Source organism: Melitaea cinxia, chromosome 13 (assembly GCF_905220565.1).
Source record: "Melitaea cinxia chromosome 13, ilMelCinx1.1, whole genome shotgun sequence".
NCBI lineage: Eukaryota > Metazoa > Arthropoda > Insecta > Lepidoptera > Nymphalidae > Melitaea > Melitaea cinxia.
Genome location: NC_059406.1, coordinates 16560329 through 16572851, shown reverse-complemented (window position 1 = coordinate 16572851; position 12523 = coordinate 16560329). Strand labels below are relative to the sequence as shown.

Genomic DNA, 12523 nt, shown 5'->3' with positions numbered 1-12523 from the left:
GCTAATCCGCATTAAATCAGCGTGATGGATTAAATTCTGATCTGTCTCCTATATGGGGAAAGAGGCCTATACCCAGCAGTTGGATATTACAGGCTGAATCGTAGCGTACTTACTTATACAAGAAAAACACGACGAGACGTCTTGAATGTATGAAGATTGATAGAGACTTATACATATCCTTGAAAAGATCTCACATGTTTTTAATTCGAAAGTGGAATAAGTAAAACAAATAAAAATCGATAATTTTATTTTACATTTTTTTAAGACATCTGATCATAACTAAATACGAGTTTTAAATATTTTTTTTTAACAATAAATAGTAAAAACATTATCTTGGAATGAACTGAACATGAATTTCTTCTCCTGGGAAGAACCAAACAGTCTTACTATTGACTTTCATCTCTGAGGGCTTGGTTGAATCGGGATACGGAAGAATTTTATATTTTAGTAAAATGTGTGTCAGAGCGAACTGTACCGTCATGTAACCAAACCTCTTGCCTGAAATACAAAACAAAACGCAATGCACAAGCACACAAATCATAAAAAAATTAACTTTTTTTTTTATTGTAAGGATTCATTACATAATCTAGATGAATGCATTTATAATACAAATCGTATGATCAGATTTTAATTTTTAAGATATGATAAGTTACTAATTCACCTGAGTACATTTCCTTGTATATCGCAAACGAATGCATTACTCTTTACCTTACCAATGTCTCTTACAAGTATGCATATCTTTACTCATTTTAATGCTAAAATCCACGATCAAAATTAGTTAAATAGTAAAAACTTTGGAAACGAAAAATATAATTTACCGATACAAGCCCTTGGTCCCTCTCCAAAAGGTAAATAGGTGTAAGGTTCGATTTTATGCTTATTTTCTGGTAAAAATCTCTCGGGATCAAACTTGTGAGGTTCGGGAAAGTATTTAGGATCTTTGTGCATTCCAACTGCGTTAATATAAACAACGGTACCAGCTTCTATAGTCAATTTTTCATCTATCTTGTAGTCTTCTGATGCAACTCTGTCGATCCATCCCATTGGAATATATATTCGAAGTGTTTCTGTAAAATGTCAATTTTATGATGTCACAACAACAATCAACACAATAACATACTAGATCGTTCAATAAGTCCCGAGACTAACCTGGAAATGGTGCATATATTAAAAACTCTTTTGATTTTTAAAAAGTACTGGCTATCAATATAAGAATATGTGTGTCAAATTTTTAAAAATGGAACAATAAAATTATTGATTTTGAAACATTTAAGTGACGCTACGGTTGTAATTTCGATACAATGGAAAAAAACGAGTTTCGCGTGTTTATAAAACATTGTTTTTTAATGGGAAAAAATACCGTTAAAGCACAGCAATGGCTTATAAAATGTTATGCAGGATCAGCTCCCTCTAAAGCAATCATTTGTCGGTGGTATGCCGACTTCAAACGCGGTCGCATGGACACCAATGATGGGGAACGCTCAGGTTGTCCAAATGAAGCAGTGACTCAACAAAATATTAACAAAGTCCTCAAAATCGTATTGGAAGATCGGAAGGTAAAAGTGCGAGAGACAGCCGAGATAGTGAAGATTTCAGCTGGTAGTGTTTTCACTATTTTACATAAAAATTTGGCCATGAAAAAGCTTTTTTCTAAGTGGGTGCCGCGTTTGCTTACAACTAATCAAAAGGAACAACGTATCAATGATTCAGAGCGATGTTTGGCGCTGATGAATCATAATAAAAAGGATTTTTTACGTCGATATGTAACAATGGATGAAACCTGGATATACCATTTTACTCCGGAATCCAATCGGCAGGCAGCGGAGTGGAGAGCGGCTGGTGAAAGCCGCCCGAAGCGTCCAAAGACTCAGTAATCGGCCGGTAAGGTTAGGTTAGGTTAGGTTAGGCGTCTATATTTTGGGATGCGCATGGAATACTTTTCATCGACTACCTTGAAAAGGGGCAAAATATAAATAGTGACTATTACATGTGCTTATTGGAGCGATTGAAGTACGAAATTGCGGATAAACGGCCTCACATGAACAAAAAGAAAGTGGTGTTTCACCAGGACAACGCGCCTTGTCACAAGTCCGTGAGAACGATGACCAAAATTAACGAATTGGGCTTCGAATTGCTTCCTCATCCCCCTCATCCCCCTTATTCGCCAGACTTGGCCCCCAGCGATTACTGGCTGTTTGCAGACCTCAAAAAAATGCTTCAGGGTAAGAAATTTGACTCAAATAGTGAAGTTATCGCAGCAACGGAGGCTTATTTTGAAGCCAAAGACAAATCGTTCTACACACATGGGATAGAAAAGTTAGAAAAGCGTTGGAGGGACTGTATCGCTCTTGGAGGAGGAGACTATGTTGATAAATAAAAATTAATTTTATAAAAAAGACTTTTTTTTAGTACTTAGTCTCGGGACTTATTGAACCACGTGTTATTACAAATAAAGAAGAGTGTACAAAGGCGTTCTTATCGCGTGATCTCTTCCAGACAACCTTTGGGCATATAGGACACAGCGTAGTGAAAAAATTAATAAAGTTAAAATTAATTAATTGATTAAATTAATTAAATATTAAATAATTTATATTATTATATATTATTATTTATTTATATTATTATTATCATTATTATTATTAATTTTTTTATTAATTTATATTATTTTATTTAGGTATATATATATATATATATATATATATATATATATATATATATATCAATTAATATTATTTATTAATTAAATCAATTAACAATTAATGTCACCTAGAATGCTATCAATTATCGAGTACAAATTCACATACATATACAACATAATACATACATACATACAAAATACATATAATATGGATAAAAGCATAGAATACATAATACAAGTGCAGCAGAACTCATACATTATGTTATGCAGAGATATTAAAAACAATTATGGCGAAGTGACAAATAGTGCGCCTTAAGGTATGTTTTTGAAGTAAGACAGGGATTGGGCATGTTTTATAAGAGAAGGTAGAGCGTTCCAAAGTTGAACAGCTTTAACTGAAAAAGAAAAAGACATAATTTCGTTACAAAAAAAATAACCCTAACCTATTTAATATCAAAATGACGGGTCTTAATCAAAAGACTAGCCGTTAAATTCAACGCAAAAAAGGCCAAGGAGCTTCGCATTTTCTCTTGTGGAATGTGCCAGGGTTCCTTCAAGTTCACGCAGTGATGGTAATTAATACAGACAGACATTACCTTTGAGAGCTTTGACAAAAGACTAAAAGATCCCATACTTTTTAGTTTTTCACGACCACCGACACGGTCAACCGCGCTGGTAATAAAATATTACTCTCCTTCCAGTTCATGTTTTTCTTTACTTGCGTTCAAGGAACCTTATAACTAAATCCATAATACTCGAATTGTATATACTGGAACTGTACTTTACCTTTAATGACCGCGTTAAGATATGGCAATTCCATAAGTGTTTGCATATTGAAGTCGTCATTTTCTTTACAACGCATAGTTTCTGATAATTCTTGATATAATTTGTTCTACAAATAAAGGGCTATCAAAATTAAACTTAGAATCATTGACGCAAGCTATAAACCATAAAATAAGTATTTTATGGTTTATAGCTTTTAAAGTGTTTTATAAAATTTTGCATAAGAAAATTTTGTCACAAATAACCCATTCTTATTTCGAAAAAGGACGTTTTTCGAAAGTTCATCGGATTTGCAAACTAAATACTTTGTAAAAATATTAAAGTACTGATTCCATTTACACAGAGATGTCATATTTTTCGACACATTGTTAATCTTCACCTAACCTTTTTTATTCATTAATTTATTTACAGAAAATAATTATATAAAAAAAACCGACTTCAATTACAAAAGTAATTATCAGAACTCAATCAAATTTAAATATGACCACAAGACAAGTCTCAGCTTTCGATTAAAACAAGAATCATCAAAATTATTTACAAATAATAAACTGCCACTGCTCTCTAGTGGATATAGCTCACTACATTATAGTAGATCCAGCCGTGTAACAGCATTTGATCGATAGTTCGAATCAAAGTAGTTTCTCATAACGCCATCTGTCGGAATCCAATAGGGTTCCGAAAGATGGCGTTGTCCTTAACTTATTATAATTATCTTAAATCAGTATACCTGTATTTCTTGATTATGTGCCAGTTCATAAACTGAAAATGTCAGGAGTTTTCCAGAAGTATCAAACCCACCTAATAGGAAAACAGCAGCCTGGCCTACAATTATATCATCTGAAAAACCTTGAATAGAATTTTGACGGTAAGTTAACACTCACTTTTATTACTATAATTAACAATTAATAAATTTTAATTAACATGCTACGTCTTACTTTCATTTTGTTTTTTAATATTAAGCAAGAAGTCCAATAGATCTTTAGTGTCTTTGCTTTTCTCGTTTTTTTCACGTCGCGATAAAAGTATTTGAAATATTTTTTTAAAATAATTGATTGAAGATTTTGGGAAAAATTTAAATCTGCAAGAACAAGAATCATATGTACTTGAATGAAAATTAGGTAATAATGTATGTATGTATGTATGTATGTATGTATGTATGTATGTGTGTATGTATATGTGTATGTATGTATGTGGGTATGTATGCATGTATATGTGCATGTAACTGTGTATGTATTTATGTATATATGTATTTTATATCAGTAATTTTGAATGTATATATTGCAAAATAAGTACATGGCTTTTTTTATTAATTTATAACTTTTTGTTCAGTTTTTTTCAATTTATCTCACATGCGCTTATGAGTCCCGCGATAACATCATCTCTCACCACCATGGGTAGACTGGTAGAGATCTCTTACAGAGATAAGTTCACTCTTGCCAACATTCTTTGTAAAAATGACTTGTAATTATGTTTTTTTTAAAGTGCAATAAAGAATATATATATATATATATATATACATATAATACTTATATAGTAGGTAAAATTCATAAATATTAAGTAAAACAAACCTGAAAATATCAACCAATTCCGGAATGAAGAAGATGCTAAACCAGCCTATACTTCTAAATAAACTATATTTTGAGAAGTCCTTAGTGATGTCCCTTAAAGGACCAGCTCCCGTCAAAGTAGCATCGCTCTTAATGCCAAACAACGTAGTACCGATTACGTCGGTTGTGTAATCATTAAAAAGAGTCTGAAAATAATTTTTTATATTTCATAAGTTTAAAACAGTAATTGGCGTTAACAAAATAAATCAAACAAAAAGGAACAACCCAATATATTTGAAAATTCAAGTATGTTATCAATGTCAGGCTGATTAACATTAAAATGATGTAAGTACCATTGCTATGTTATTGCTTTTGAATATACCTGTGCGACTTTCTTGTGTTAAATGAGTCAACAAATTAAATTGTGATAGGACATTAAATAAAATATATAAAAAAAAATCCTATAAATTTAAATCCTACTTATATCCTATAAACTTTGTGTAAAGATACAAATTGAGACACGCAATTGTGTGTCATTGCTAATTTACATGCAGTACCTTACTCCTTGACATGAAAATGGCACCTTATTAAATTATATATATTTTTTATTACCAACATGTCAATCTTGCTGTTGCGATCATTATGGATCCTTTGAACTAATTCTTTCGATTTGATTCGAGTGTAATCTTGAAATTTTCTGAGCTTTGCACTTGTAAATAAACCGCCGAGTTGCAGTCGTAAATGTGACCAAAGAGGATCCTGTAATTAGTAATATACTTATATGAGTACTTTATAGTACATCAAAAATATAAAGCGATTGTGGCGCCATCTATCTCGTGACATACGAACTGATATATCATCGCGATGTCAAAGTTGTCAGAGTGATTGAATATATATACAAGACTCATTGCATTTATGATAAGTCATTAATTAAGCTGTCAAAACTCTCGACAACTACACGGATCCCACAGATTGTTTATGTTTCCCTGATACTACGATTTTTATTCTATCAAAATAAATGCTTTAAAGTGCCCAGAAAGAAATGACTATCGTCAATGAAAATTCAGTGTTAAGTGTCCGGGTACAACATTTAACAAAAAACAAGTCTAAGAATCAAACTTTAGACATACTACTAAATCAGTCACTTCTGCACCAATATATCGTCAAAAGTATGATATAATAAATACTCATTATATGTAAACATTTTTTTTGGATTTTGTCGTGGTTTATCAAGTTAATTAAAAATAAATGCTATTATTATGAAATACTACAAAAATGTAAAATGTAAAAAAAAAATTACCAACCTTGGCGGTAAAGAGATTCAGTGCACCAACAGGATCTGTGTTACCAGAACTCAAAGAACGATTCTTGAAGATGTCAAAGTCTCTATTTAATATGTTCCTGGCTATAGTCGGTGAATTGACGAGCAGTCCAGGTCTCCAGAAGATCCAAAAGCCTACATAGGGCCTATCATAATGTTGATGATACACCCTTTCCAACCAATAAACCTGAGTCATAATACAAAGAATAATAACTGAATTATAAATTAAAGAAATGATAAATATAAACCGGTATTTTTTTTCACGGTCAAAATATGTTTACTTAGTAATTAATTAGTAACGAATTAATTAGTAATTAACTGATGTGTTTGTTAAAATGAAAACAGTTATCAATAAGCTATGATGTGTTTAAGTCAATAACAAGTTCACTGCTAAATATGACTTATCTCCTGTAGTGTTCTGTTCCTGTGGTGAGTGAGGTCCAGCTCCTGGGAAGATTGGAGATAGGATCGGTAAAGCAAAACCAAAAAATAACGTGGCATTATTAAAAATAAAATTACTAAATTCTTTCCTTATAACATAATTATACGCAGAGTAACTTTTGCGAACTCACCACGAACGCATGTTATTATGTAATATGTGTTGACAATTTGCATGTATTTATCGAGAAAAAAAGTTAGTTAGTTAAAAAGTAGTTATATCAGCCGGCTGTTACCAATAACATACATTAAACTGCTTATTTTAGGACCAGACGTGCAAAAAAATGAAGCTCCGATACTTCTACATGGAGAAAGAGGCCTATGCCCAGCCGTGGGATGTTACAAGTTGAAGCATATTAAAATAGTAATAATAAACGCCCTCACGCAACGGCCTTCACTAAAATTTACTCCAATATTGGGGTTCCGGTAATATACACAATACACACGCATAAACGCCCATACCACGGAAAACACTTGTACGGCTAACGCTCATAGCAAACAAAAATTTTCCATTAGCGGCAATCAAACCAGCGACTGCCAGCGCCAACAGCCAGTGATGCGACCGCTGCGTCAACGCGTTGTCAAAATATCTTTAAAGTAAATGTCTTAATCTTACGATATTCTCTCTTAGCAGGAAAGTCATGTTGCCCACAAGTGGAACTGGCGGCAGATGGGGGACATCACGATCTGCCCAATATCTCTTGACCTTAGACCACCATAAATGAACTAAAGTCACAAGACACAGAAGTGTAGTAATTAATACCACATAAAAACACATAGTAATAACTTATAAATAATCACAATTGCTGTTTCTGAACTCAGCAAACTGGTTCTCTTTGTTGATAACGCTCGAAGTACAGTTATTAATTCGGCGTCTTTAAGACAACTGAACACTCAAAGTAACGATTTTATAATCGACTATAAGTTATTTACAATCAAAGGTCAAAGTTCGAGTTATTATATGTTCTTACGCTAAATTGTATTTACCGTTATCGATAAAACTTGACAAATAAAGCGCATGAACTTTGACTTTAAATTAAAACTGTACTGGTTTTTTTATCACTAGTTTATATATTTATATATGTATTATTTCTATGTAAGTCTATAAAAAAAATAGTTATAACAGTCGGCTGTTACCTGTAACACAAGCATTAAGTTGGTGACCATAGGAACAACTTGGTAGTGGATCTTTATAAGCTCATCATTTCAACGCTGGATGAATCAAAATCTCAGAAAAATGGGCTGTTTTCATTGCTGCTTTCGATTGGTTTCGAAAGCCGAAGAACGGGCAATGTGTTGGAACAGTGATTTTTTCACCTGCTAAAACAACTTTTTCATCTTTGCGTATTATAAGCGTCAGATAAACGTTCTCGGAATATCTTTGGAAAGTGGAAAATATGAGGCCATGTATAATTGACGCTGACTGACTGATTGACTGATAAAGGAATTAGAGTAGAACCCAGCATTTATTACTACACCAATAGTCAGCACGATACGGACATCCGACCGCAAGTGTCGGGTAGCGGAATTCCTTTCAGGAAGGATTTTTCGAAAAAAAAGTGTAGCTATACCAGTCGGCTGTTTTTTATAACTATTTATATTCTTTTTTTAATAAATAAATGTCTACAAAATACACACACGGTCGTCTGTTCCTAAAGTAAGCAACTTAATGCGTGTGTAATAGGTATAGGTTTTTTTTTTCGATAAATATACTTAGGTATATTTATCAGGTAGGTATAGGTTTATATATATTTTACACCTAGACTCGGGGTGGGAATCGAACCCACAACCCCCGGAGCCGAAAGCAGGGTCACTACAAACTGCGCCAACGGGCTAGTCAAAGAAAGAAAGAAAACGAAACATTCTCCCTTAAAAATGAGATCGGCTCATGTTATCGTTATCAGAACAAGTCAGACCCAATAATGCAAAAATAACTTGTTATGTTTAATTTGAAACACAAATGTCCTTTCATTCTCCACAATCGGGATTAAAACGACCGGATCACATTCGCGCCTTAGAAGCACGGTTTATTGCCAAAGTTTAATGTTTTGATTGAATTTTGATCGTCTAAATTCGGATTAATCAGTCATTAAATTTTGTATTTGACACTGATTCTTGGGATCTTTAAAATTATAAAATTACGTATAATAGACTTTCTAGTCACGCGTAAAACATTTCCATGAATAGAAATACAGGCTGTATAGTGCTATCAATATAAATACTGTATTAAAGAGAGAGGTATTAGATAAAACCGCCCTTACTACATACAAATTCTAAGCCATGTAATATAAGTTTTTCTTGGGCAGGGTAGGTTAACAATTGAACCTTTTTTTGGTATCGCAGGGGAACCCATTTACCGCTGATATTCAGGATGCCCGGGTAATCATTCCTAGACCATATGTCGGCTTCAGCAATGGGGGGTGCAATACCGACCAAAACCCCTGCAGGAGCCTTCAGCCGCTTTAATTGGAGGGTCCCGGATCTCAGGCAACAGGATCCCTTAACAACTGAACCTAAGGTATTGCTTCTATTGAAATAAATTTCCATTTCAACTAATTTTTATAAATACAATACAGGTGAATTATAATTTTAAACACATATCGGGGTACCTCATCTCACCCACTCTTTTGAAGTAATCTGCCCACTGTATGATCTGATATGATGACTGTGATGATCAACTAGCGCTTTACCATATTTTATTATTTACTAGCTGAATTTAACAAAAAAGTTATTGTCCAGTTCGGAGAGTTATAAAATAAATAAATTTCTAAAATATAAGTAGCCTAAGTTACTCCTTACTACATCAGCTATCTGTCAGTGAAAGTTCCGTCCAAATCGGTTCAGGCGTTTAGGAGATTAACCTGAACAAACAAACAGACAGACACATAGACAAAAATTGAAAAAAATATAATTATATGTATGTAGGAGCAGACGACAAATTATTTATTTATTTTGGCTTCCTATATGTATAACAAAATAAAATAAAAGTTTTACTAATAAAATAGAAATACCTTAGCAAAAATATCAAAGGTAATAAATGTAAGCCGCATTAAAACCCTGTTAACAAAAGCTAAGTACGCGAAAATAATGGAGATTAGACACTTCAAGAAAACTGAGTTTATCAACAGGAATAACGATTCCGCTAAAACAGATAGCAACTCAAGCGAATTTTGCAATATTACAAATCCATACATAATACAAAAGTTTTAAATTTTATTCGTTAACTAAACGTAATTAAAAATTAGATTTATTAGAGCGTTGTGACGGATTAAGCTTCACTTACATTTTTTTTTATACAACAAGGTCGGTAAGTACTTTGTGGCTACGGTACTAAAGAATATAGCCACCCCTTCTCTTCCCGTGGGTGTCGTAAGAGGCGACTAAGGGATAACACAGTTCCGCTACCACCTTGGAACTTAAAAAGCCGACCGGTGGCGAGATAACCATCCAACTGCTGGCTTTGAAATACACAGGCTGAAGACGGGCAGCAGCGTCTTCGGTGCGACAAAGCCAGTACTACGGTCACCAACCCGCCTGCCCAGCGTGGTAAATATGGGCAAAACACATGAGTTCACGTTATTTTTGACGTTAACTTGTGGAGGCCTATGTCCAGCAGTAGACTGTATAGGCTGTAATGATGAAGGTCGGTAAACAAGCGTACGGCTCACCTGATAGTAAGCGATTACCGTAGCTTATAGACGCTTACAACACCAGAAGCACCACAAGCTCTTTGCCGACCCTATCCCCAATCCTCCAGGAGCTCTGGTCACCTTACTCACCAACAAGAACAGAACACTGCTTGAAAGCAGTATTATTTATCTGTGATCTTCTGTAAGGTCGAGGTACTATCCCAGTCGGGCTGCTCCATATTTTGAGCAGAAAATTTCCTGCTGTGCCCTACCTCAGTTAAACATGGTAGTTGCATGGAGAAAGAGGAATATGACCAGTAGTGGAATATTACAGACTGAATCAAATCAAATCATATTTATGTAATTATTAGGTCATCGTTTTTATTACTTTTTCAAACAGTCCCAAAATAACACATGTGATTTTGTCAATGTCATGTAGAATGATATTTATTTAATACTTCATACTATATTATTTAGTTCCCTATCATTATACATCTCACCGCGGACGCTAATCGAACTTCAAAATACAAGCTTTGCTTCAAAATTATAAAACTACTAGCTGACTCGGCAAACGTTGTCTTGCCGCTAAACGCTATTTAAAAATAGGGGTTGTTGGTAGAAGGGTGAAAATTTAGGGTTGAATGTATTTTTCAACGCCAAATCATAATAAAATAAAGAATAATTAATTTATCTAAAAAAAATTAGGGGCTATCCTCATTTAGGAGGATGAAAAATAGATGTTGTTCGATTCTCAGACCTACCCAATATGCACACAAAATTTCATGAGAATCGGTCAAGCCGTTTCGGAGGAGTTTAACTACAAACACCGCGACACGAGAATTTTATATATTATATGTTTTTAATTTATTAGGTTAAGATTAAACGTTTAAATGTTTTTACTTAATCAACGCCATCTTAGTGAATTGGTTATTTGTTTTGTAACTTCTTGAAGTAAGTACTTGTTTAGATACTATTTATTTATTTATAATGCTTTCGCTGTTTAAATTGCTGAATAATTAACTTTAATAATAATAATAATAATAATAATAATAAATAAAATTTTACAACAATATTTAGACAGCACTCAAAATTTATCCGATACTCACTCACTTTTGTACTGTGGAGCTGCAGCCGTTTGTAATGTAGCTAAAGTGAAGTTTACATCAAATAAAGTTACTTTACCACCCTACACGGCTCCAGCTTGGCAGGCCAGAATTGAAAAACGAATAAATTTAACCAGAACACTAATAGCCAAATTAACATGTTTCAGGGCAGGTAACAGGCGTCCAAAAATCATGCGGTTTGTACATCAGGCTTTTGCGGGTACAAATATAAGATCCAACGAGTACATAACATCAGTCTCAGACCGCATAGATTTTCTGAAACAAAAACTCTGTGCATGGGCAAAACGCATTAAGAGGTATAAAAAACGCAGGGATCGATATCATCAAAATAGAATATTTCAAAGCGACCAACGAAAGGTATACAGGAATTGGGAACAGTGCACTACTAATGTGGTTAATGGTGATTTACCGACCCGAGAATCGATTAATAATTTTTGGCAAAATATTTGGTCGAACCCCATTGATCACATTGAGAGTGATTGGATGGATGTTGTCAGAAGGAGGTGCAGCTCACTTCCACAAATGGAACAAATTAAGATAAATTCAGAAGATATAAGTTATGCAATCCGTTCAACGTCGAATTGGAAATGTCCTGGACTGGACGGATTGCATAACTTTTGGCTTAAATGGTTTCATAGTTCGCACCCCATCCTGGCATCACAATTCCAAAATGCAGTTTCTACTAATTCATTACCAAAATTTATGACGACTGGTACCACATTCCTGTTATACAAATCGGGATGTACCGCTGATCCTAAAAACTACCGCCCTATAACTTGCTTACCCACCATCTATAAGCTACTTACATCTGTTCTCGTCGCAAAAATTACAAAACATATTACTACAAATAATATTTTGGCTACGACTCAGAACGGATGTAAGTCTGGTAGTCGCGGTACCAAGGAACTTCTCCTCATAGACATGACCATATGCCAACAGGTACGTCGAAACCGGAAAAATCTGGCTGCCGCTTGGATTGACTACAAGAAAGCGTATGATTCAGTGCCTCATACATGGCTTATGAAAGTAATGGAGCTATACAA

At 34.0% G+C, this 12523-nt stretch overlaps 1 protein-coding gene across 1 annotated transcript; it reads right to left on the bottom strand.

Annotated features, from left to right (window-relative positions):
- Nucleotides 1-328: 328 nt before the first annotated feature.
- Nucleotides 329-12317, bottom strand: LOC123658962 (cytochrome P450 6k1-like). Its single transcript, XM_045594253.1, has 10 exons — nt 12287-12317; nt 7344-7453; nt 6273-6476; nt 5581-5727; nt 4990-5174; nt 4357-4499; nt 4149-4267; nt 3425-3530; nt 819-1067; nt 329-498 (listed from the first exon to the last, which is right to left on the bottom strand). Exons 1-10 carry the CDS (start codon nt 12315-12317, stop codon nt 329-331), a joined length of 1464 nt encoding a protein of 487 aa, XP_045450209.1.
- Between the last annotated feature and the right edge of the window lie 206 nt (nt 12318-12523).

Coding starts and splice junctions, on each gene's coding strand:
- LOC123658962 (XM_045594253.1), bottom strand. CDS start 12,317: ATGTTTTGTAATTTTTGCGACGAGAACAGAT. Junction 6,477..7,343: donor TCCTGCTAAGAGAGAATATC/GTAAGATTAAGA, acceptor ATTATGACTCAG/GTTTATTGGTTGGAAAGGGT. Junction 4,268..4,356: donor TATTAAAAAACAAAATGAAA/GTAAGACGTAGC, acceptor ATTCTATTCAAG/GTTTTTCAGATGATATAATT.